The 26,077-nt window shown below is 50.7% G+C and overlaps 1 protein-coding gene across 1 annotated transcript in view; it reads right to left on the bottom strand.

Annotated features, from left to right (window-relative positions):
- The window catches only part of LOC146811938 (eukaryotic translation initiation factor 3 subunit C-like), a 564,017-nt gene that overhangs the window by 299,730 nt on the left and 238,210 nt on the right, over positions 1-26,077 (bottom strand). Inside the window, exons 12-13 of the mRNA XM_085618906.1 lie at positions 25,808-25,933; positions 25,439-25,532 (exon numbers count right to left, since the gene is read on the bottom strand). Of these exons, the coding sequence (XP_085475032.1) occupies positions 25,439-25,532; positions 25,808-25,933 (220 nt within the window). The remainder of the gene's footprint in view (positions 1-25,438; positions 25,533-25,807; positions 25,934-26,077) is intronic.

Raw genomic sequence — 26,077 nt, 5'->3', positions numbered from 1 at the left:
GTACCCCATGGTTGTTTGCCGCACGTTCAATAAGAGCGTTGAACGCCGCAGTATCCTCCGTGGGAGATGTTTTTTCCCCATAGAGTTGTGGGTCCTGTGCATCGAGAGGTGCACTGGGGTCTGCAGGGTCGCCCCAAGTTTGATCAGGGTCCTGCTGGTCATCAGGGTCTGTGTCTACATGGTAGGGGACTTGGTCATCCATGTAGTCCTCCAATGCATCCGTGTCGGAGCGTGTGGGGGAGAACCGGTGTGGATCCTGGTAGAGGGAATGGAAAGGTTCATAAAGGAGAGGTTCTGATTCTACAGGCAGCTTCCTTTTTAGTGGGATCCTGAAAGGGTCCAACGGCGGCTCCGAAGTTATCCTTCGGTCGTGGAGAATCATCCTGCCAGTGTCGGCGTCGATGACGCGTGACGGAGACGTCTCAACAGGTGTAACCGTAGTCTGGGTGACCCGTGTCCTGAGTTGAAACACTTTTGGGATTGTGGACGGAGGCAAGCCGAAGGTAATGTTGGCTGGCACCGAAGAGGCCGCTGGAGCTCCGATCGAACCGGAACCCGACGGGTCCTGGAGGGCAGCCGTGGTTTTGCTGCCTGGCGTCGCACCAGGTCGTACTTGGGGCGTCTTCGAGGTTTTGGCCAGGTTCGTTGAGGCGGCCGTTGATTTCTTCGGCGCCGGTGGTGCATCGAGTTGAGGTGCGGAGATCACCGTCGACGTCTTCGACACGTGAGGTTTTGGTGTCGTCGAGGGAGCGATGCGAGACGCAGCAGGCTGCACGGCCCTCGGTGTCGGTGGCGTGGAAGCCGATAGCCGAGCAGGTTTGTCGGTGCCGATGGCCTTTTTCCGTTTGTCGACTCCTACGTCGCCCGCTTCAAGTTCGGCACCGAAGTCTCTCTTGGTGCGGTCGGTGCCGACGCGTTGCGCTGGCGTCGAAGGGGTGGAAGGCCTCGATCCGACCAGCGCCACTTTCAGTTTCGGTTTTGTTGGAACCGGAGCAGCTTTCGGTTTCGTGGAAGGGAAACCAGCTGGTTTAAGCGGTAATGGCTGCCGCTGAACGTCCGAGGCCGGGCCCGAGGGCGGGGCCGAAGAACTGCGGGATAGGTCTCGGGTAAGGCCCGAAGGCGATCCCTCGACCGGAGCCATAGTCTGTGGCACTGGTGAGTCTTCGGTTTGAACAGGTAGGCCTTGTTCATCATTGGAGCTACTCTCTTCGGCCCCTAGGGCCTCCTCGTCGTCTCCTACCTCGGTGTCGTCTTCACCTCTGTGGAAGAGTGACTCGTCGGCCTCGTCCGATCCGGGTTCGTGTTCGGAAACGGGACTGGAGGGCAAGACTTCCATTTCTTCGACGTCTTCGGCCTCGTCGAAGATGTCTGCTGGGGCCGGTGCCGCGTGCTGCGCCTCGAGTCTCGCCGCTCGACGATTCCGTAGAGTCTTCTTGGAACGGAACCGGGCACAGGCCATGCATGTCGATTCGTCGTGGTCCGGCGAAAGGCATTTGTTGCACACCGGATGGACGTCGATGTGTGGGTACTTCGCATTGCATACCGGACACCTTTTGAATGGCGTCCTCGATTCCATCGTCGAAGTAGTCGATGGACAGGTAAATGCGAAAAAAGTCTGTGCTGAAAGTTAGTGAACTAACTAGAGAGTATCGAAACCCGATCGATAAACAGTACCGACGCGAACTAAAGGCCTTTTGGCCTCGACAAAATATTTTCCTAACTTGAGCTAAGATAGCACATCCGAACCCAATGGCGGAAAAAAACAATCCGAGGATGGAGAGGATGCCCATGCGCACTGTAGTCCAGGGGAGGAGTCACCTATCCAAGGATACTTCGAAGACTCTTCCAGGACAACAACGTGCAAACATCCGGACCCAACACTAGGCGGCGATCTATGCACAGATATGAATTCAGCAGCCCACATGCCTCGAACCATAAATAGCCGAAAGGTTTTCCTTGAGGGTGCCCAGAGCAGAGCCCTGCTGGGCCAGGGAAAGAAGAAAGAGGAGTGTGAGAAAGTGGGTTTCTGTTGCAGTAACCCCCCCTTTTTTTTTTTGCCTAATAGCTGATGCACTTTTCCTTGTTGTGCCCTGGGCTCCTGCCAATCAGGTGCCCAGGGCCTATGTTCCTTCCTTAAAACACACAAACTCCCAATTGGCAAACCCTGGCCACATGTCAGCCCCTGGTAAATGGTACCCTAGGTACCCAGGGCCTTGTGACCAGGGAAGGCCTCTAAGGGCTGCAGCACTCCTTGTGCCACCCTTAGAGGCCCTGTACCCTTACACACACACACTGCCTTTGCAGGCTGAGTGTCTGGGTGCAGGACAAAACAAAGAGTCGACATGGCACACATCTGTGTGCCATGCCCATTACCTATACTGCCAAGGCATATGTCAGCCACCCCTCTGGCTGGGTGCCTTATGCCTATGGTGTGGGCACAGGAGCAGGAGCCCTGTGCCCCTACAGTACCCCGGTCCATTCCTGGGCACTGTAAGTACAGTGCTGCCTTTTACAAGTACATGGTGCTGAGAGCTCGTCAAACACGAACTCCACAGCACCATAATGGCAACACTGAAGACTGGGAAGTTTGGTATCAAACTTCTCAGCACATTAAACCCACACTGATGCCAGTGTGGGATTTAATGTACTAAGCACCCCAGAGGGCATCTTAGAGATGCCCCCTTACAGCTAACCTACAATCCACGTCTGCTCTGAGGCTGCCCAGGCTGCCACACAGCAGACACGTTGCTGGACCCCTGGGTGGGAGAGCCCCTGCTCTCCCGGGCCTGCAACAATGCACATCCTGGGTGAGGTGAGAAATCTCCTCCCCCAGGATGAGCAAAGGGAATCTTCAAAGGCATGCTGTGAGAAAGTGCCATCTTTCTTGCATGGTATGCCCCCACTTTTTGCTAAATTGCTGAATGTACTTCGATTGAGTGTACCCTGGGTTCCTGCCAATCAGGTGCCCAGGGCCTATGTTCCTTCCTTAAACCACACAAACTCCAAATTGGCAAACCCTAGCCACATGTCAGCCCCTAGTAAATGGTACCCTAGGTACCCAGGGCCTTGTGACCAGGGAAGGCCTCTAAGGGCTGCAGCACTCATTGTGCCACCCTCAGAGGCCCTGTACCCTTACACACACACACACTGCCCTTGCAGGCTGAGTGTCTGGGTGCAGGACAAAACAAAGAGTCGACATGGCACACATCACTGTGTACCATGCCCATCACCTACACTGCCAAGGCATATGTCAGCCACCCCTCTAGCTGGGTGCATTACGCCTATGGTGTGGGCACAGGAGCAGGAGCCCTGTGCCCCTACAGTACCCGGGTCCATTCCTGGGCACTGTAAGTGCAGTGCTGTCATTTAAGAATACATGGTGCTGAGAGCTTGTCAAACACGAGCTCCACAGCACCATATTGGCAACACTGAAGCCTGGGAAGTTTGGTATCAAACTTCTCAGCACATTGAACCCACACTGATGCCAGTGTAGGATTTAATGTACTAAGCACCCCAGAGGGCATCTTAGAAGATGCCCCCTTACAGCTAACTTGCAATCCACGTCTGCTCTGAGGCTGCCCAGGCTGCCACACAGCAGACACGTTGCTGGACCCCTGGGTGGGAGAGCCCCTGCTCTCCCGGGCCTGCAACAATGCACATCCTGGGTGAGGTGAGAAATCTCCTCCCCCAGGATGAGCAAAGGGAAGCTTCAAAGGCATGCCGCCAGTTGGAGTTTCCCCAGGCCACTGCAACCCCCCACTCTGGCGGGAAGCTTGGCCGGAAACCCCATACAAGGACAGGGGATGTGCCAGCCTGCCCACCCCACCCCTCAGGTGGGGGAGGCGAGGTGAAGCACATCTCCGGGCTCTCGCCATCTTGAAGATGGGAGGCCCTACCCTATCAGGATTAGGCTACTGCCCCCCTCCCACAGGAGAGAGGCAGGATAGGGGGTGTACCCACCCCAGGACAAGGACCCATTGGTCCCTGGCCTTCACCTACCTGTAACGCCCCTAAATCTAGTATTTAGGGGCCCCCTGAACCTTCCTTCCTCAGATTCCAGATAGAAAAACGACAAGAAGAGCAAGAAGAACAAAGACCTGCCCTGCAGCTGCTAAAAAGAGAAGAAGACACCAACTGCTTTGGCCCCAGCCCTACCGGCCTGTCGACTCTCGAACCTGCACCAGCGCGGCATCCCACGTGGCCAGCAACCTCACCAACCCCGGAGGACCTGGCTACCCTTTAGCTCTAAGCCCCTGGGACTCCCACGAGTAGAGGCTCTACTCAAGAAACCTACTTGCTATCCCTGGCACCAGCCCGGGACCGCGGACCCAACACACTCTGCACCAGCCAAGCCTGGCCAGTGCCGGAGTGGACAAAGACCCAGAGGACGACCCCACGGCGACTGTGACCCAGAGTCCGGCACCCAAGGACCCCCCTCGACATCCCGGAAGAAGCCTGCAGCCTCAGAACCAAGTGCCACCCCAGCCGCGATCAACCAGAGGGTAAGATTCCCGACGTCAAAAGGCACCCCTGCACCCGGCGCCCTGCGACCCCCTGTGCCCAATCCCGGGGTACCCACCTAACCTACAACTACCCAACTTACCTCTCGAAGTGGTGGTGGCACCTGAAACATCCTCGTCCCCGAGCCTGCAGCCTCTTTCCAAACCGGAACGCTCCCATTGATTTCCATTGAGCGCCCTAAGGCTCAAAAGCACCCTGCACCCAGCCGCCCGAGTGGCCCTGGCAGTGCCCTCTCTACTCTAACCTACTTCCCCACTTGCCCTGAGTAAGTGACCAGGAGCCCAGCTCCCACAGCCGCGTGGCTTGCCAGACAGCAGCCACCAACCGAGGTCCCCCTATCCCTCATAGGATAACATTGGGCCCAACTCTCTCTGCACCCGGCCGTCCTGAAACCGCTGAGGGTGAACCAACTGTACCTACCTGACACTGGGGGACCCCTGAGTCCATGCCCGGAATTTCAACACTACCAGTCGAGTACTTACCCTTAAACCGCTAACTTCATTTTCCTCATAGGGTAACATTGACTGGCTTTTTCTTCAAAAATCTTCTAAGTGTGAACTTTTCAAAACTGCAAAAATTCACCAAAAATCAGCCAAGTGACAAAAACGAATTTACTCACCTGCTCCTAGGTGAGCTCCCAGTGCTGGATCTTGGTGCCCAGCCCTGACTCTGAAAAGTGTTCACAACTATACTTACTTCTAACTCATTTTTCTCCCATAGGAAACCATTGTCTGCTTTTCTGTGAAATTTCTTCTAAGTGTCTACTTTTGCAAATTTGAAATATTCTTTTAAAATCGTACCATTTCTGCAAACGAAATTACTTACCTGCTTTTGATAAGGACCCCAGTCCTGGGTCTAGGCACCCAGTCCTGGATTACTAAAGTAACGATAAAGTACTCTACCTGTAAGGAATATGCTACTTACCAGTATGCATCTGTTCTTGGCATGTAGAGCTGCAGAGTCACACACTGGGGATAAGATCGCCATCTGGTGTTGGGCTCGGATGATTGCAGGTTGTTGTTGTCTTCGGAGAAGTCTTTGGTCACGAGGTTGGTGACTCCTCCCCTGGACAACAGTGCGCATGGGCATCCACTCCATCGGCAGATTGTTTTTCGCCATGATGGGAAAAGATGGAGTATATAGAAAAGAAAGAAAGGATGTCCATGTGTAATGTCTAAGTAAGACGGATGCTGGAACAGATACAGGTCCCGGGGAGGCGGGCGGGCGTGTGTGACTCTGCAGCTCTACATGCCAAGAACAGATGCATACTGGTAAGTAGCATATTCCGTTCGAGGCATATGAGCTGCAGATCACACACTGAGGATAGATTATACAGCAGTGCTCCCCTTAGCGGTGGTCGCCTGTATCCGTTGCAGCAGTTTGAAATAAAGTTTTTAGGACAGCCTGGCCCACGGAGGCCTGTTGTTTGGCCTGCACGTCAACACAATAGTGTTTAGTGAAGGTATGCGTGGTAGACCATGTGGCTGCCTTGCAAATGTCTTCTAAGGGAATATTGCCTAAGAAGGCCATAGAAGCCCCTATTTTACGCGTGGAGTGCGCCCTAGGGGGAACTGTGAGTGTACGTTTAGCCTTGAGGTAGCATATTTGGATGCATTTAACTATCCACCTGGCTATCCCTGATTTGGAGATTGGGTTGCCTTTGTGTGGTGGCGCGAAAGCAACAAAGTTGTTTTGTCTTTCGAAAAGGTTTTGTTCTGTCGATGTAATAAAGCAATGCTCTTTTAACATCTAAGGTATGTAGGGCCCTTTCAGCTACCGAGTCTGGATTTGGGAAAAAGACCAGTAGTTCTACTGATTGGTTAAGGTGGAAAGGGGAAATCACTTTTGGAAGAAATTTAGGGTTTGTCCTAAGAACCACTTTGTTACGGTGTAGTTGTAAGAAAGGTTCTTCAAGTGTAAGGGCTTGTATTTCACTTACTCTGCGCAGGGAAGTGATTGCGATAAGGAAGGCTACCTTCCATGTTAGGAATTGCAATTCACATTTGTGCATAGGTTCAAATGGGGGGCCCATGAGTCTTGTTAGAACCACATTGAGATTCCACACTGGGGCAGGTGGCAATCTTGGGGGAAGAATCCTTTTGAGACCTTCCATAAACGCTTTGATGGCTGGTACCTTAAAAAGGGACAGGTGTTGCCTATTTTGCAAGTAGGCTGCCAAGGCTGCTAGGTGTAATCGTATAGAGGAATACGCTAGATTGCATCTTTGCAAGTGTAGTAGATAGCAAATGATGTTTTGGATGGAAGCATCCAATGGATGTATGTTATTATTAGCGCAGTAGATGGCAAATCGTTTCCATTTAGCGGCATAACACGCTCTAGTAGTAGGGCGTCTGGCTTCTTTTATGATATTCATACAGTCTGGAGGGAGATTGAGGTAACCGAACTCTAAGACCTCAGGAGCCAGATCGCTAGGTTCAGTGTTTGAGGATCTGGGTGTCTGATTTCTCCATGGTTCTGGGTTAACAGATCCGGGGAGAGGCGTAGCTTTTGATGTGGAACTAAAGATAGTTCCAGAAGTGTGGTGAACCACGGTTGACGTGCCCAAGTGGGAGCCACTAGTATTAGTGTTAGTGACTGTTGTTTCAGTTTGCGTACCACAAATGGAACTAGTGGGAGAGGCGGAAAGGCGTACGCAAATCTGCCTGACCAGTTCATCCATAGGGCATTGCCCTTCGACTGTGGGTGTGGAAACCTGGCGGCGAAGGTTGGGCATTTTGTGTTTTCGGGAGTGGCGAACAGGTCTATGTCTGGTTGTCCCCACTTTTGGAAGAAGGGGAGTAGAACCTTGGGGTGTAGTTCCCATTCGTGGATCTGTTGTGTGTGGCGACTTAGGAGGTCGGCCACTTGGTTGTGGATCCCTGGGAGATGTTCTGCTAACAGGTAGATGTTTTGGGGAATTGCCCATCTCCAGATTTGCTGTGCCAGTTGGGACAGTTGGAGAGAGTGTGTCCCTCCCTGTTTCTGTATATAATACATTGTCGTCATGTTGTCTGTGCGTATGAGGACAGTTTTGTTCTTTAGGTGAATTTGAAAGGATTTTAGTGCTAGGAACACTGCTAAGAGTTCCAGGTGGTTGATGTGGAGCAGTTTTTGTTGACTGGTCCATCTGCCCTGAGTGGTATGGTGAAGGAGGTGGGCTCCCCACCCCGTGAGAGATGCGTCTGTAGTTAGCACAACTTGTGGAAGAGGCTCTAAGAACGGTCTCCCTTTGGACAGGTTGATGGTGTTCCACCATTTCAGTGATCGAAGTGAGCGACTGTCCACCAACACCAGATCGGTAAGTTGTCCGTGAGCTTGGTTCCACTGTTGTGCTAAGCACTCTTGTAAGGGACGCATTTGAAGTCGTGCGTGTGGGACTATGGAGATGCACGACGCCATCATGCCTAGGAGCTGCATGAACACTCTTGCTGGAAGAGATGGATGAGTTTGAAATTGAGAGATGAGATTTTGTATACTGGCTATCCTGGCTGTGCTGGGATAGGCAATGGCTTTGGATGTATCTATGGTTGCTCCTAGATACTGATGTAAGTGGGAAGGTTGTAGGTGGGATTTGGGGTAGTTGATAGTGAATCCCAAATCGTGGAGAGTTTGAATCGTGCGATGAGTGTGGAGAACGCATTTTTGGTATGTATTGGCTTTTATGAGCCAATCGTCCAGATAGGGGAAGACATGGATCTGTTGTCTTCTGAGATGCGCTGCCACGACTGCTAGGCACTTGGTGAACACTCTGGGTGCTGTTGTTACTCCGAATGGGAGAACTGTAAATTGATAGTGTTGCCCATCTACCACAAATCGTAGATATTTTCTGTGAGCGGGATGCATAGGGATGTGAAAGTATGCGTCCTTGAGGTCCAATGTGGCGAGGAAGTCTCCCTGTTGTAAAAGTGGGAGGACTTGTTGGAGAGTGGTCATGTGAAAATGATCCGAATGTATATACTGGTTTAGTAGTCTGAGATCCAGTATGGGCCTTAGTGTTTTGTCCTTTTTGGGAATGAGGAAGTATAGAGAATATACCCCTTTTCCCTGATGTTGAAGGGGGACTGGTTCTATCGCATGTTTTTGTAACAGGGATTGAACTTCTTGTTTGAGGAGAGAGAGATGATGCGAGGACATTGGACGTTGTTTGGGCGGTATGTTTGGGGGGGATTGTATGAGTTCGAGGCAGTAGCCAGACTGGATAATTTGTCTTACCCACCTGTCTGTGGTGATGGAAGTCCAGACAGGCAGGAATTGTTGGAGTCGCCCCCCGACCGGAGTGGAATGGTCTGGGGGGAGTGGTGGCAAGTCACTGTTTGGTGGCTGGTGAGGTGCGGGTGTTGTTGTTGTTGCCCCGTCCTCGACCTTTGTTATTGTTTCCCCTATAACCTCCCCGGAAGTAACCTCTGTTAGGGGATGTTTGTCCAGAATTTTTAAAGGTGGACGTGGTCTCAGTTGATGTGTTTTTGGAGCCTCCTCTATAAAAGGAGCGACGAAAGGAACCCCGGTTTTGATGAGACTGCAGTGCTCCCATAGACTTGGCAGTTTCATTATCCTTTTTCATTTTTTCTAATGCAGTATCCACTGCAGGGCCAAATAGCTGCTCTTGGTTGAAAGGTTGAGCTAAAATTGCGGTTTGAACCTCCGGTTTAAAACCGGAAATACGGAGCCAGGCATGTCGTCTGAGTAAGACGCCAGTATTGACCGCTCTAGAAGCAGTGTCTGCTGCATCTAAGGCGCATTTAATGGAGGCATTAGATATTAATTTGCCTTCTTGGATGAGGTCAGAGGCCTGGGACTTAAAAGGTTCAGGCAGATGTTGCATAAGGTCCTCAAGTTGGTCATAATGCGCTCTATCATACCTGGCTAACAGGGCCTGGGTATTCGCAATACGCCAATGGTTAGCCGCCTGCGCGGCGACCCGTTTGCCCGAGGCTTCTAAAAGCTTAGACTCCTTGTCTGGGGGAGGCGTTTCTCCAGTTGTCTGTGAGTTAGCGCGCTTCCTGGCATTTGATACGACTAGGGAGTCTAAAGGGAGCTGGGCCTTAATGTATGCAGGGTCTTGCGGGGCTGGTCGGTACTTCTTTTCGATGCGTGGGTTGAGAACCCTAGCTCGAACAGGGTCTTTAAAGACTTCAGTAGCATGCTTTATGACCCCTTTGATCATGGGCAGTATGTGAACAGTCTTTTGTGACTGCTCAAAGGTATCAAGGAGGAAGTCCTCTTCAATGGCGTCTGTGTGCATAGTAACGCCGTGGAATGTTGCTGCCCTATTTATAAGTTGGCCGTACCCTAGGTGGTCATCAGGAGGGGAGGGCTTGGAAGGGTAGGTAGTGGGGTCAGGCATGTCAGGTATAGGATAAGACCAGTCATCCATGGGTGCTGGGTCTGGGAACGTAAAAGGGTCGTTTGGGTCAACAGGATCATCAAATAAATCAGGGTCCGCCCCTCCCCCTAAGTCATCATTATCATCCTGTGGAGGAGGTGAATGATAGGGAGATGGTAAAGGTAAAGGTAAAGGTAAAGGAGAATCAGGAGGAGGAGGGGGGGACGGGTTAGGAGGTAAAACAGGAGAGGAAGGACGAAGTGGTGAAGTAGCACAGTCCTTTTTCCGTATGGGAGCTGGGGGAGGTGTAGTGTCCAGCTTCCGCTTTTTATATGGGATGGCAGTCACATGTCCCGTTTTAGGATTGATATAGATCCGCTTCTGAGTAGGATCTGGTCGAAAAAGATCATCTGGCTCCGAAGGTGGTGTCTGTGACGTCCGCTTCGGGTCTTTATGAGCTTGTTTCGGCGGGGACGCAGTTTTCGGCGCCGACTGATTTTTCGGCGCCGACTGATTTTTCGGCGCCGACTGATTTTTCGGCGCCGACTGATTTTTCGGCGCCGACTGATTTTTCGGCGCCGACTGATTTTTCGGCGCCGACTGATTTTTCGGCGCCGACTGATTTTTCGGCGCCGACTGATTTTTCGGCGCCGACTGATTTTTCGGCGCCGACTGATTTTTCGGCGCCGACTGATTTTTCGGCGCCGACTGATTTTTCGGCGCCGACTGATTTTTCGGCGCCGACTGATTTTTCGGCGCCGACTGATTTTTCGGTGCCGACTGATTTTTCGGTGCCGACTGATTTTTCGGTGCCGACTGAGGTTTCGGTGCCGACGGACTTTCAGGCATCGATGTTGAAGAACGTTTCGGTGCCGGTGGAGACTTCGGTGCCGAGGAACGTTTCTGTGCCGAAGGAGATTTCGGTCTTGGAGCCTGTTTCGGTGCCGACAATGGGTGTTTGGGTGCCGAGGGTGTTAAAGGCACAATTAGGTGAGGTTTGCTCGAGCCCGAGCCACCCACAGGCTTAGTTGTCTTCGGAGCCGGGCCCGAGGGCGGGGCTTCTGAAGAGGATTTCCGGTCGCGACTGGGCCCAACTGGCGGAGTCTTGACCAATGCTTTTTTGGATGGGGCAGGGGCAGGGGGGGTGGTACTCACACGCTGCCCTGGAGTGATGAGGTCATCGGAATCGTCGGCTTCGGACACGATCTCGAGATCTTCGGTGTCGTCTTCGGGAACATCTTGAGCAAAGATGTCCTCCGGTTCTGGAGCTGGTTTGGCCATAATATGGCGTCGAGCTCTTCGGTCCCGGAGGGTCTTCTTCGAACGGAAAGCGGAACAAGCTGGACAGGTGGACTCGTTGTGTTCCGGCGACAGGCAGAGGTTGCAAACCTCGTGGTGGTCACTGTGGGGGAACTTCGCTCCACACTGGGGGCATTTTTTGAAGGGTGTCCTGTCCATCAGCCGCTTCCGGAACCGGTCCGAGATGATGTCGACGTCGATGAAATGAAGATTAAAGAGTTAAATTGATTGCTGGAAGTTTTCTGCTGGAGCGGAAAAAAGTTCATCCGAACCCAATGGCGGAAAAAAACAATCTGCCGATGGAGTGGATGCCCATGCGCACTGTTGTCCAGGGGAGGAGTCACCAACCTCGTGACCAAAGACTTCTCCGAAGACAACAACAACCTGCAATCATCCGAGCCCAACACCAGATGGCGATCTTATCCCCAGTGTGTGATCTGCAGCTCATATGCCTCGAACTTTGAATTTCTTGCCATAGAGATCCATTGAATGTTTTCTGTGAAATATTTTCTAAGTGCTAACTTTTGAAATAGCTAAATATTATCTAAAAATCATTACAGTTATTAAGTCGACTTTCATCGCTTGATTCTGAATACTGACCCCAGGCTGGTTCTAGGATCCAGACCTGGAATTCCAAAAGTAATCTGAAAAGTAATTTATTACAAATAACCTGAATTTACCATTGAGCTCAATGCATTGTTATGTTTAGGAAATAGGATTGTTTATTGCAACCAACTGTGACTGTTTTACAAATTTATTGCTTGAAACAAAAGTATTTATATTCAACCTCTCATTCTGAGAAAGTATATTTTTACCCCCTTGTGGTTCTAAAAATAAAACAAGCATATATTTTATATATACAAATCATTGGCCTAGAGTTCAGTTATTGAGTGTGTGAAACCATTTGCTGACTGAGTGTGTACAATAAATGCTTTACACTGTCCTCTGGTACTGCCTTACTGCTCGACCAAGCTACCACTTTTGAGAGTAAGGTCATACCTAACTTTGACCTCTATCAGCCTCTGGGGGACTGTGGACTCTGTACACCCTGTACCTATTAGGGAACAGTATATACAGAGCCACTTTCTCACATTGGTGGATCAGCGGTGGGATACAAACTTGCATTTGTTGGACTACTTGGTTACCATCTGATCACACGACAGAACTCTTAAAAATTGCCTTTAGAATTCTGATTGGTTTTTCCAAAATTACTAAAAGTCTTGCTAGGGCCTTGCTTAAGTCCCATTAGAATTTTAGAAAAATAAAAGTCACTATAGTCAGGGTAGAGGGTTAGAACTGTCAGGTTAGAATGTCTCAAACAAACCCAGCTATTAGTGATAATAATAACATGGACCTGGTGGAGGAGCTCGACCTCACACCTTACTTACACTTGTCTTTCAAGGAATTGAGGTCCTTATGTAAACTCAAAAATTTACAAATGGGTCAGCATCCATCCAAACAAGGGCTCCAGGAGCTCCTGGCTGAGTATGCTAAAGACCACCCATCTGAACATGGTGATGGCCAGTCAGATGAGGAAAGGGAAACAGGGGAGGAGGACAGCAACCTCCCCATACTATTCCCTAGGGAGGAGATGGCACCCATACCCTCCAACTCAAGACATAGCATCTGGGCACCTAGAGACCACACAGGTGGCTCTGGTCCCAGAGACAACACTGGGGGTCCCCCCAGTGAAGAGGACAGCCTTATGAGGCTGGCCAAAAGAATAGATCTAGAGTCCAGGCTCCTGGCTCTAGAAAAGGAAAGGAGAGAGATGGGTTTAGCACCCATCAATGGTGGCAGCAATAATAAAAACAAGGATAGGGAGGAAACTTCTGACCTTAAAATCCCCAAAGGGATTGTCCCTAAATTTGAGGAAGGTGATGATATCACCAAATGGTTCACAGCCTTTGAGAGGGCTTGTGATATCAGGAAAGTAAAGAAACCTCTCTGGGGGGCACTCCTGTGGGAACTGTTCTCTGGTAACTGCAGGGACAGGCTTCTGACTCTCTCTGGGCCAGAAGCAGGATCCTATGACCTCATGAAGAAAGCTCTGATTGAGGGATTTGGATTCACCACTGAGGAGTATAGAATTAGATTCAGGGGGGCTCACAAAACCCAGACCCAGTCCTGGATTGATTTTGTAGATTTCTCAGTGAAGACACTGGATGGTTGGTTAGCTGGACATGGTGTGCAGGATTTTACTGGATTGTACAATTTATTCATGAAGGAACATATTTTGAGTAACTGCACAAATGAAAAGTTGCATCAGCATTTGGTAGACCTAGGTCTAAAATCCCCCCAAGAATTGGGAAAAAGAGCAGACCACTGGGTCAAGACTAGGGTGACTAGGACGTTCACTGGGAGGGACCAGAACCAAGGGGTCCCAAAACCTCCCCAGAAGAAAGAGAGTGAACCCCTTGTGGATAAAAGAAAGGAGTCCCAGGTAGCCCCCCAAAAACCTGACCAGGAGGGTGGGCCCAAAGACACCTCACAAACTAAACCAGGGTACCAAGGTAAGAATTGGGATCCCAACAGAATATGGTGTTTCAACTGTCAGAAGGCTGGACACCACACCCAGGACTCTAGCTGTCCTAAAAATAAGGTTCCTAGTACAGCTCCAGGGGTGACTAGTGTAGCCCCAGGGGTTGCCAGTGTAGCTTGGGAGGGAGGGTCCTCAGATGAGGAAGTCCTCCTAGCTTTCAACTGGGGAATGGGCCCAAGAAGCAAGCTGGAGATCCCAGAAGGAAGTAGACACTTCCACCACCTACTGGTGAATGGAATCCCAGCCACTGCCCTGAGAGATACCTGTGCCAGTCACACTGTGGTACATGACAGGTTGGTATTCCCACACCAATATGTCTCAGGGGAAACAAGAAGGGTAAGAACTGTCCCAGGGGGAGTCACTGTTAGGCCTGTGGCTATAGTGCCCCTAGCCACAGCTGGGTCCCTTAGATGGAGGAAAGTGATAGTCAGTAAAAACCTCCCCCTTGATTGTCTCTTGGGGAATGATCACTTAGATGTGGAACTGAGCCAAAGAGAGGTGCTGGCCCAATGCCAGGCCTCGCCCAAAGAACCTGTGGGGGCTCAACCTGCAGTCAGTGAGGCTGAGTCCCAAAAGAATGAGAAGAAACAGGGTAGGAAAGGTGGGCAACTGTTAGCCACAGTTCCAGAGAGCCAGGGAGATGCTATCCCAGTAAGGGAAAACTCCCACAATGGCACTGGTAAAGCCCCCCCTAGCCAACAGCAAGACCTGACTAGTCAGGCAACTGTCCAGCCTGAATTAGTGGCTCCTCAGGTGGCAGAACAAGGGGTAGAGGAGGGGTGTTCCCTACCAAGAGTAGGGACCCCCTATCCTCAAACAGACCAACAGCCAGGACCCAAAGAGAACTATAAAATAGCCCCCTCACTTGCCAGTCAGGAGCTAAAGGTATGGTACTGGGCACTGACAGCTGTCAGCAGCCTCTGCTGGGTGTTAGCCTTCATGGCAGCCCTATCCTTGGCATGGTGGCCTAACCCCCTGCCAAATAGCAAGTCAGGCCCCCTGACCTTATTGGTCATGGTGGGGTTGCTCAAGCTGTGGGTAGCCTCTGTGGGTAAGCTGGGCCTAGCCCTGGCTAAGTTAGAAACTACCGAGGTATACACCTCTAAACCCAAAATAGAAAGATGGGACCAGGACAGTAAAAGACAAGGAGAGGAGCCTTGGGAGTTAGGTCCTGAAACTAATAAGACAGGCCAGCTCCCCAAAGGGATTGACCTAGGCAGAAGGATGTAAGGCAGAGTAGGCCCTGCAACTTTCAAACCACTTCCCCAACTCTTCCTCGCCTGAAAGACTAGGTAGACTCTCCCAGCTTTGGCAGAAGTCTCCTGGCCTTTGGGCTGGGGGGGGCTTGTGTGAGAAAGTGGGTTTCTGTTGCAGTAACCCCCCCTTTTTTTTTTGCCTAATAGCTGATGCACTTTTCCTTGTTGTGCCCTGGGCTCCTGCCAATCAGGTGCCCAGGGCCTATGTTCCTTCCTTAAAACACACAAACTCCCAATTGGCAAACCCTGGCCACATGTCAGCCCCTGGTAAATGGTACCCTAGGTACCCAGGGCCTTGTGACCAGGGAAGGCCTCTAAGGGCTGCAGCACTCCTTGTGCCACCCTTAGAGGCCCTGTACCCTTACACACACACACTGCCTTTGCAGGCTGAGTGTCTGGGTGCAGGACAAAACAAAGAGTCGACATGGCACACATCTGTGTGCCATGCCCATTACCTATACTGCCAAGGCATATGTCAGCCACCCCTCTGGCTGGGTGCCTTATGCCTATGGTGTGGGCACAGGAGCAGGAGCCCTGTGCCCCTACAGTACCCCGGTCCATTCCTGGGCACTGTAAGTACAGTGCTGCCTTTTACAAGTACATGGTGCTGAGAGCTCGTCAAACACGAACTCCACAGCACCATAATGGCAACACTGAAGACTGGGAAGTTTGGTATCAAACTTCTCAGCACATTAAACCCACACTGATGCCAGTGTGGGATTTAATGTACTAAGCACCCCAGAGGGCATCTTAGAGATGCCCCCTTACAGCTAACCTACAATCCACGTCTGCTCTGAGGCTGCCCAGGCTGCCACACAGCAGACACGTTGCTGGACCCCTGGGTGGGAGAGCCCCTGCTCTCCCGGGCCTGCAACAATGCACATCCTGGGTGAGGTGAGAAATCTCCTCCCCCAGGATGAGCAAAGGGAATCTTCAAAGGCATGCCGCCAGTTGGAGTTTCCCCAGGCCACTGCAACCCCCCACTCTGGCAGGAAGCTTGGCCGGAAACCCCATACAAGGACAGGGGATGTGCCAGCCTGCCCACCCCACCCCTCAGGTGGGGGAGGCGAGGTGAAGCACATCTCCGGGCTCTCGCCATCTTGAAGATGGGAGGCCCTACCCTATCAGGATTAGGCTACTGCCCTCCTCCCACAGGAGAGAGGCAGGATAGGGGGTGTACCCACCCCAGGACAAGGACCCATTGGTCCCTGGCCTTCACCTACCTGTAACGCCCCTAAATCTAGTATTTAGGGGCCCCCTGAACCTTCCTTCCCCAGATTCCAGATAGAAACCTACAAGAAGAGCAAGAAGAAAAAAGACCTGCCCTGCAGCTGCTAAAAAGAGGAAGACACCAACTGCTTTGGCCCCAGCCCTACCGGCCTGTCGACCCTCGAACCTGCTCCTGCTCCAGCGCGGGATCTCTTGTGGCCAGCAACCTCAAAAACCCCGGAGGACCTGGCTACCTTTGACCTCTGATTCCCTGGGACTCCCATGAGTAGAGGCTCTACTCGAGAAACCTATTCCTAACTCCTGGCAGCAGCCCGGAACCGCGGACCCAACACACTCTGCACCAGCCAAGCCTGGCCAGTGCCAGAGTGGACAAAGACCCTGAGGACGACCCCACGGCGACTGTGACCCCGAGTCCGGCACCCAAGGACCCCCCTCGACATCCTGGACGAAGCCTGCAGCCTCAGAACCGAGTGCCACCCCAGCCGCGATCAACCAGAGGGTAAGATTCCCGACGTCAAAAGGCACCCCTGCACCCGGCGCCCTGCGGCCCCCTGTGCCCAATCCCGGGGTACCCACCTAACCTACAACTACCCAACTTACCCCTCGAAGTGGTGGTGGCACCGGAAACATCCTCGTCCCCGAGCCTGCAGCCTTTTTCCAAACCGGAACATTCCCATTGATTTCCATTGAGCGCCCGAAGGCTCAAAAGCACCCTGCACCCAGCCGCCCGAGTGGCCCTGGCAGTGCACTCTCTACACTAACTTACTTCCCCACTTGCCCTGAGTAAGTGACCAGGAGCCCAGCTCCCACAGACGCGTGGCTTGCCAGACAGCAGCCACCAACTAAGGCCCCCCTATCCCTCATAGGATAACATTGGGCCTAACTCACTCTGCACCCGGCCGTCCTGAAACCGCTGAGGGTGAACCAACTGTACCTACCTGACACTGGGGGACCCCTGAGTCTATGCCCGGAATTTCAACTCTGCCAGTCGAGTACTTACCCTTAAACCGCTAACTTCATTTTCCTCATAGGGTAACATTGACTGGCTTTTTCTTCAAAAATCTTCTAAGTGTGAACTTTTCAAAACTGTAAAAATTCACCAAAAATCAGCCAAGTGACAAAAACGAATTTACTCACCTGTTCCTGGGTGAGCTCCCAGTGCTGGATCTTGGTGCCCAGCCCTGACCCTGAAAAGTACTCACAACTATACTTACTTCTAACTCATTTTTCTCCCATAGGAAACCATTGTCTGCTTTTCTGTGAAATTTCTTCTAAGTGTCTATTTTTGCAAATTTGAAATATTCTTTTAAAATCGTACCATTTCTGCAAACGAAATTACTTACCTGTTTTTGATAAGGACCCCAGTCCTGGGTCTAGGCACCCAGTCCTGGATTACTAAAGTAACGATAAAGTACTCTACCTGCAATTTGAATTTCTTGCCATAGAGATCCATTGAATGTTTTCTGTGAAATATTTTCTAAGTGCTAACTTTTGAAATAGCTAAATATTATTTAAAAATCATTACAGTTATTAAGTCGACTTTCATCACTTGATTCTGAATACTGACCCCAGGCTGGTTCTAGGATCCAGACCTGGAATTCCAAAAGTAATCTGAAAAGTAATTTATTACAAATAACCTGAATTTACCATTGAGCTCAATGCATTGTTATGTTTAGGAAATAGGATTGTTTATTGCAACCAACTGTGACTGTTTACACAAATTTATTGCTTGAAACAAAAGTATTTATATTCAACCTCTCATTCTGAGAAAGTATATTTTTACCCCCTTTGTGGTTCTAAAAATAAAACAAGCATATATTTTATATATACAAATCATTGGCCTAGAGTTCAGTTATTGAGTGTGTGAAACCATTTGCTGACTGAGTGTGTACAATAAATGCTTTACACTGTCCTCTGGTACTGCCTTACTGCTCGACCAAGCTACCACTTTTGAGAGTAAGGTCATACCTAACTTTGACCTCTATCAGCCTCTGGGGGACTGTGGACTCTGTACACCCTGTACCTATTAGGGAACAGTATATACAGAGCCACTTTCTCACAAGGAGAACCTCAGAAAGAGGGGCGGAAAGGGGATCCACAGCCTTTGCTGTGCACCATGCCACAAATTTGTTCCACCTGCAGGCGTATACCGATTTAGTGGAGGGACACCTGGCTGCCAGAACAACATTACAGACTTCAGGAAGCAAGTCAAATGGCATCAACTACCGCCGCTCAATCTCCACGCATGGAGGTGGAGGCTGGACAGATTCGGGTGGAGGACCGTCCCCTGCTGCTGCGACAGAAGGTCCTCCTGAAGAGGCAGTCGGATTGGGGGATTGATCGGTAGACTGAGTAGCTCGGGATACAGTATCTTCGTGCCCAATCCAGAGCCACAAGGATGACTTGGGCCTGGTCGCGCCTGATCTTCAGCACTCTGGGCAGAAGTGGTATAGGCAGAAAGGCGTACCACAGACCGGAACTCCACTTCCGACGAATGAGTCTCCTAGCGATGGCAGCCTTGGAAATTCCAACGTGCAGAACTGCTGACATTTTGCGTTCTCTTCGGTGGCGAATAGATCTAACCAAGGCTCTCCCCACTGCCGAAAGAGGCCTTACGCCAAGGCAGAGTTTAGACGCCATTCATGATCCATCATGCACCGGCAGCGGAGTTTGTCTGCTCTGGCGTTCAGAGAGCCCGCCAGATGTTAAACGACCAGGGTGATGCCCTGATGTTCCAGCCATGTCCAGAGGCGCGGAGCCTCCTGACAAAGGGTCCACGACCCCACCTCGCCCTGTTTGTTGCAATACCATATGGCGGTGGTGTTGTCCGTGAACACCTGCACTACACTCCCCACTCCCCGGACAGAGGGAAGGAATGCCTTCAGTGCAAGTCGGATCGCCCGCAGCTCCAGAAGGTTGATATGGAGCCGGGACTCTGCCGGAGACCAGAGGCCTCTGATCTCCGCCTCTCCCATGTGGGCCCCCCCCCCGATCCCAGGAGGGACGCATCCGTCACTACTACGTGCTCCGGTACGGAGAGGGATCTGCCACTGACCAATCGCGGTCCGTGAGCCACCACTGCAACTGTCTTGCAGTGCCCTCCGAGATAAAGACATGGTCAGACAGGTTGCCCCGATGCTGGGCCCACAAACTTCAGGTCCCACTGCAATGCCCGCATTCGCCATCTGGCGTGATGCACCAACAGGATGCAAGAGGCCATCAGACCCAGAAGCCGCAGCACCAACCTGACCGAAACCCGGATTGGAATGAGAGCCCGAATATCCTAGACCCGCTGTTCCGGAGGAAAGACCCGGAACTGCACCGAGTCCAGAACCGCTCCGATGAAGAGGAGCTTCTGGGAGGGGCTCAGATGCAACTTCGGCAGACTGATGGAGAACCCCAGCAAATGCAAGAGGTCGGCCGTAGTCTGGAGGTGGGAGACGACCGCTGATCCACCAATGTGAGAAAGTGGCTCTGTATATACTTTTCCTTCATAGGTACAGGGTGTACAGAGTCCACAGACCCCAAGGGTTTAACAGAGGTTAAAGTTAGATATAACCTTACTCTCTAAAGTGGTAGCTTGGTCGAGCAGTAAGGCAGTATCAGAGGACAGTGTAAAGCATTTGTTGTACACACTGTCAGCAAATGGTCTCTCACACTCAATAACTGAACTCTACGCCAATGGTTTATATATAAAAAATATATGCTTGTTTTATTTTAGAACCAACAATTGGATTTAAAATATACTTTCTCAGAATGAGATATTTTATATAAATATTTTAGCAATATGCAATTGACTTTTGTAAAGTTACAAGTGGTTGCAATAGGCAACTCTATTTTAAACACCACAATGCATTGAGCTCAATGGAAATGTCAAGTTATTTGCAACAAATTACTTTTAGGATTACTTTTAGAATTCCAGGACTGGATCCTAGATTCAGTCCTGGGTCAGTACTTAGAATCAAGTGATTAAAGTCGACTTAATTACTGTGATGATTTTTAAACAATATTTAGCTATTTTAAAAGTTGACACTTAGAAAATATTTCAAAGAAAACAGTCGATGATTCCCTATGGAAGAAAATTCAAGTTGCAGGTACAGTATGTTCTCGTTACTTTTGTAATCCAGTACTGGGTGCCTAGACTCAGTACTGGGACCTTTATCCAAAACAGGTAAGTAATTACGTTTTCAGATATTATAAGATTTTTAAAGAATATTTAAAGATTGCAGAAATTGACACTAAGAAGAAATTTCACAGAAAAACAGTCAATGATTTCCTATGGAAGAAAATTGGGTTACTGGTAAGTACAGTTGTAAGTATTTTTCAGAGTCAGTGCTATGTACCAAGATCCAGCACTGGGAGCTCACCTAAGAGCAGGTGAGTATTTTCGTTTTCGTTACTCGGCTGATTTTTTGTGAATATTTTAATATTTGAAAAGTCCACACTTCGAAGAAAATTCAGGAAAAAGCCAGTCAATGTTACCCTATAAAGAAAATGGAGTTATCGGTTTAAAGGTAAGTACTCGACTGGCAGAGTTGAGGTTCTTGGCATAGACTCAGGGGTCCCCCAGGGTCAGGTAGGTACAGTTGGTTCACCCTCTGCGACTCTAGGGCGACCGGGTGCAGAGAGAGTTAGGCCCAATGTTACCCTATGAGGGATAGGGGGGCCTTGGTTGGTGGCTGCTGACTGGCAAGCCACGCGGCTGTGGGAGCTGGGCTCCTGGTCACTTACTCCGGGCAAGTGGGGAAGTAGGTAGGTGTAGAGGTTGCACTGCCAGGGCCACTCAGGCAGCTGGGTGCAGGGTGCTTTTGAGCCCTCGGGCGCTCAATTGATTTCAATGGGAAATCTCCGGTTTAGAAAAAGACTGCAAGCTCGGGGACGAGGACTCTTCAGGTGCCACCACCACTTTGAGAGGTAAGTTGGGTAGTTGGAGGATAGGTAGGTACCCTGGGATTGGGCACAGGGGGCCGCGGGGCGCCGGGGTGCCTTTTGGTGTCGGGAAATCTTACCCTCTTGATCGCTATTGGGGGGGGGGTGCACCTGGTTCTGAGGCTGCGGGCTTCTTCAGGAGTGTCGAGGGAGGTATTTGGGTGCCGGACTCGGGGTCACAGTCGCCGTGGGGTCGTCCTCGTGGTCTTTGTTCACTCCGGCACCGGTGTAGTGCTTGATTTTCCCGGCCTTTCTGTATTGTAGAGCGACCAATATGACTTCAGTCTCTTTCCATCCATGTCTAAGGACTGGAGTAGTGAATAGGGCCTATCTATTAGACACTTTTGACACAATCCCGTGCTCTTACCCATAGCTTAGGGCCTATATACATAGCCTAGGGGATAGATTCATTAGCCTTGAGGATAACTTGCCCTATAGTGAGGGTATTTCATAGAGCTGTGTTGAATTTAGGCCTGGTAGGCCTCAAACGGGAGAGACTCCATCTTTCTTTCTGCTCCGGCAGCTTGGGACCTTTCTAGAGGGAGGGGGATGTTTTAGTTATGAGGTGTTATTCGCTCGGAGAGAACCGGTTCAGGCCGGCCCTTATCGAAGGATTGTATTTTTCTTCATGCCGAAGACACTACATCAGGCCGGCCGGCTGGGAAAGTGTCCTTGGTACGGGGAGGTACAGGAATTTGGTGGGCGGCAGGTTTCGAGCTGGAAATTTCCATGAGGGAATGCACTTCTATATTAGTGAAAGTCTGAGTAAGATAAGGGCACTTGCTTCTAGACCATAGGCGGCATCTGGCCGTTCGCAGAAAAGCTATTACTTATTCCAGGGAAGACAGATGACGAACTTGAATCCAAAGAGGAGAGAGTAGCCGATGGGGAAGAGGTTCCAGTGACTCGGAGAGGGAGAAGGGAGCAGACCCACAACTGCTGAGGGGTGACTTCCAGGCGAAGCCGAGGCATAGACGAGAAGGGAACCTAGATGACCATTGAGCACAGGCGACATACCATTAAGGTGAAGTCGATCCCTTTTTCTTTGAAGTGTATAACTTAACCTTTTACTTTCCTTGCAGGTTATATATATATATGATGTATTTTGCAAATGTGCATGTGGCATTTAAATAAAGTATTTAGCTTGTTGTGAGTTAGCATGTGTTATGTGTCTTTACATAGGAGGATAGCCTAGTCTCTCAGTCAGAGCTAATGCAACATGAACCGGGGTTAATCCTGGTCAGGTAAGTGATAACTGGATGAGGAGGAAACGAGCCCCTCAAACTAGAGAACAGGTTGTGCTCAACTAATGGTCTTTGTGTGATCTGATATATGGTAATCCCGATTCCCCTGTCGTGTACTACGGTAATAATAGGATGAGCTCGTGCTAAGGCTGCCGTTTAGGTAGGAGATTCTGGGTCTGACTGAGGCCGCGAGACTGTGTGTGTTGCTACCGGATGGGTAGGAGATTCTGGGTCTGACTGAGGCCGCGAGACTGTGTGTGTTGCTGCCGGATAGGTAGGAGATTCTGGGTCTGACTGAGGCCGCGAGACTGTGTGTGTTGCTGCCGGATAGGTAGGAGATTCTGGGTCTGATTGAGGCCGCGAGACTGTGTGTGTTGCTGCCGGATAGGTAGGAGATTCTGGGTCTGACTGAGGCCGCGAGACTGTGTTGCTACCGGATGGGTAGGAGATTCTGGGTCTGACTGAGGCCGCGAGACTGTGTGTGTTGCTGCCGGATAGGTAGGAGATTCTGGGTCTGACTGAGGCCGCGAGACTGTGTGTGTTGCTGCCGGATAGGTAGGAGATTCTGGGTCTGACTGAGGCCGCGAGACTGTGTGTGTTGCTGCCGGATAGGTAGGAGATTCTGGGTCTGACTGAGGCCGCGAGACTGTGTGTGTTGCTGCCGGATAGGTAGGAGATTCTGGGTCTGACTGAGGCCGCGAGACTGTGTGTGTTGCTGCCGGATAGGTAGGAGATTCTGGGTCTGACTGAGGCCGCGAGACTGTGTGTTGCTACCGGATGGGTAGGAGATTCTGGGTCTGACTGAGGCCGCGAGACTGTGTGTGTTGCTGCGATCGCAAGGCTGTGAAGCCTTGGTATAAATATATAATAGGAATTCCCTGTCCTTAGGTGGTACATATATATGTGGTTATTTAGGTGTAAAAAGACCCTAGGGAGGGGGTAACGTTCTGGTTTGGGTCAGAAGGGCTCTGTAGAGCGGGTTCCACCCGATCCGAAAACCCAAGCAGAACAACCGGCCAGGCTTGGCGGCTGCAGTGTGTGAAGGGTTCGCGGTTCCGGGCTGCTGCCAGGGATTAGAAGTAGATTTTGAGTAGAGTCAAAAGGTAGCCAGGTCCTCCGGGGTTTGTGAGGTTGCTGGCCACAAGAGATGCCGGGTTGGAGCAGGAGCAGGTTTGAGGGTCGACCGGCCGGTAGGGCTGGGGCCAAAGCAGTTGGTGTCTTCCTCTTAGCAGCTGCAGGGCAGGTCTTCTTTCTTCTAGCTCTTCTTTGTAGTTTTGAATCTGGAATCTGGGGAAGGAAGGTTCAGGGTGCCCCTAAATACTAGATTTAGGGGCGTTACAGGTAGGTGAATGGCAGGGACCAATGGGTCCCTGTCCTGGGGTGGGTAAACCCCCCTATCCTGCCTCTCTCCTATGGGAGTGGGGCAGTAGCCTAGTCCTGATTGGGCAGGGCTTCCCATCTTCAAGATGGCGAGAGCCCGGAGATGTGCTTCACCTCACCTCCCCCACCTGAGGGGTGGGATTGGCAGGCTGGCACATCTCCTGTCCTTATTTGGGGTTTCTGGCCAAGCTTCCCGCCAGAGTGGGGGGTTGCAGTGGCCTGGGGAAGCTCACAGAGGTGGCATGCCTCTGAAGCTTCCCCCTGCCCATCATGGGGGAGGAGATTTAGCACCTCGCCCAGGATGTGCATTGTTGCAGACCCAGGAGAGCAGGGGCTCTCCTACCCAGGGGTCCAGCAACATGTCTGCTGTGTGGCAGCCTAGGCAGCCTCAGTACAGACGTGGATTGTAGGTTAGGTTTTAGGGGGGCATCTCTAAGATGCCCTCTGGGGAGCTTGGTACATCAAATCCCACACTGGCATCAGTGTGGGTTTAATGTGCTTAGAAGTTTGATACCAAACTTCGGTCTTCAGTGTTGCCATTTTGGTGCTGTGGAGTTCGTGTTTGACGAGCTCCCAGCACCATGTGCTCTTAAATGGCAGCACTGCACTTAGTGCCCAGGAATGGACCTGGTACTGTAGGGGCACAGGGCTCCTGCTCCTGTGCCCACACTATTGGCATAGGGCACCCAGCTAGAGGGGTGGCTGATGTATGCCATGGCAGTGTAGGTGGTGGGCATGGCACACAGGGATGTGTGCCATGTCGACTGTTTTGTCTTGTACCCAGACACCCAGCCTGCAAGGGCAGTGTGTGTCTAAGGGTACAATGAGTGCTGCAGCCCTGGTCACAAGGCCCTGGGTACCTAGGGTACCATTTACCAGGGGCTGACATGTGGCCAGGGTTTGCCAATTTGGGATTTGTGTTTTAGGGAAGGAACATAGGCCCTGGGCACCTGATTGGCAGGAGTCCAGGGCACAGTCAAAGTACATTCAGCAATTCAGCAAAACGTGGGGGCATACCATGCAAGAAAGATGGCACTTTCTCACAGTGCTGCAACTCACTTCTTGGACTAGTGATGTTAATGGTGTGCAGATTAATAACCATGAACTGGAAGGCAGTCGTGCTGCCCGCCTTGAAACAGCAACACTTTAGTGGGGTAGGGCTGAGGCAGTGGCGCTGCGTGGTGAGGAGGCACAGGGTTTGCGTAGAATGCTGACTGCAGCACACTGGGAGGGCTTGTTGGATAAGTTACAGATGGCCTAGTAGTGTTCCTTTAACCATCAATGAAGCTTCCAATTGGCTGTTTACAGGGTATCACCAAGTGTGACGTCACCTGTCCTTCCCTCTTTTCAGGACTGTTGGTGTGAATAGGTAGGCATGCGGGGCGTGAAAACAAGGTCCTTTTATATACACATCTCTGACTCTGGGAAGAGAGGCTGAGGATGGTTGAAATGGGGAGAGCTACTTTCTTCTGAGATGCCCCTTTAGAGTACAAATAAGGGGGCATGGCTTGTTACTAAGTTTCTCATTTTGATTATCTTCTTAATGAATTAATGATTCCTTTTAACCCAAATGCAACCCGAATTATGCATAACGCCTATAACTGGGATCTAATTGTGGTGATGTATGTTGAATGCATGCATAAACCTGTGCTGTAATAAAACTCGATACAAATGGTTAAAAAAATACTATGGCACCAACAGACCTCCAACTCACCCTGAGAATGTGGGTCGGTGTTCTGCATGATCTTGGTGAACTCCTCATCCATCCGCTCCACAAGTGTGAGGATGCAACCTCTTACACGCAGAGGCTGCAGGAGACAAGAGAAACAATCACCGAGTACAGGAAGTCGTTAATAGCTTTCAAATGCATATGGGCATAACTGTAACAAATGCTAATATTAAGCAATAACCATTCCCATAGCATTTAGTTGCTGCCATGTTATAATGATTCCACAAATGTAGTTTAAGCATTACAACTTCAGCTGTATGGTATTTGTTTGCACTTCTTTTGTGTGCCCCCATGACCTATATGTTACCCATCCACCTTAGTACTAGCTGTGCATACACTCTTGCGTGGTGTTACCTGCTCCATATTTGTTAAGTTCTCCGAATCCTCAGTGATGTTTTCTCCGATAAACATATTGGAGTTGGCAAAGAGAATGTCGAGCAGTTCATTAATGCAGTCCAGGCATTTCTTCCACATCTCGGGCTGTCGAAAGAAACCAACAGATTGTACCTGACTTTAGACTGCACAAGAAAGATGCAAAGACAAATGGGGAAGACAGCAGAGCAAGGGAACGAGGATAGGAGACAATATGTATTAAAGGGAGAGAGCAGGCAGAGGAAAATGAGT

The sequence above is a fragment of the Triturus cristatus genome, chromosome 7 (genome assembly GCF_964204655.1).
Source record: "Triturus cristatus chromosome 7, aTriCri1.1, whole genome shotgun sequence".
NCBI lineage: Eukaryota > Metazoa > Chordata > Amphibia > Caudata > Salamandridae > Triturus > Triturus cristatus.
The sequence above is the reverse complement of the archived record's forward strand: the minus strand, read 5'-3'. Positions and strand labels throughout refer to the sequence as shown.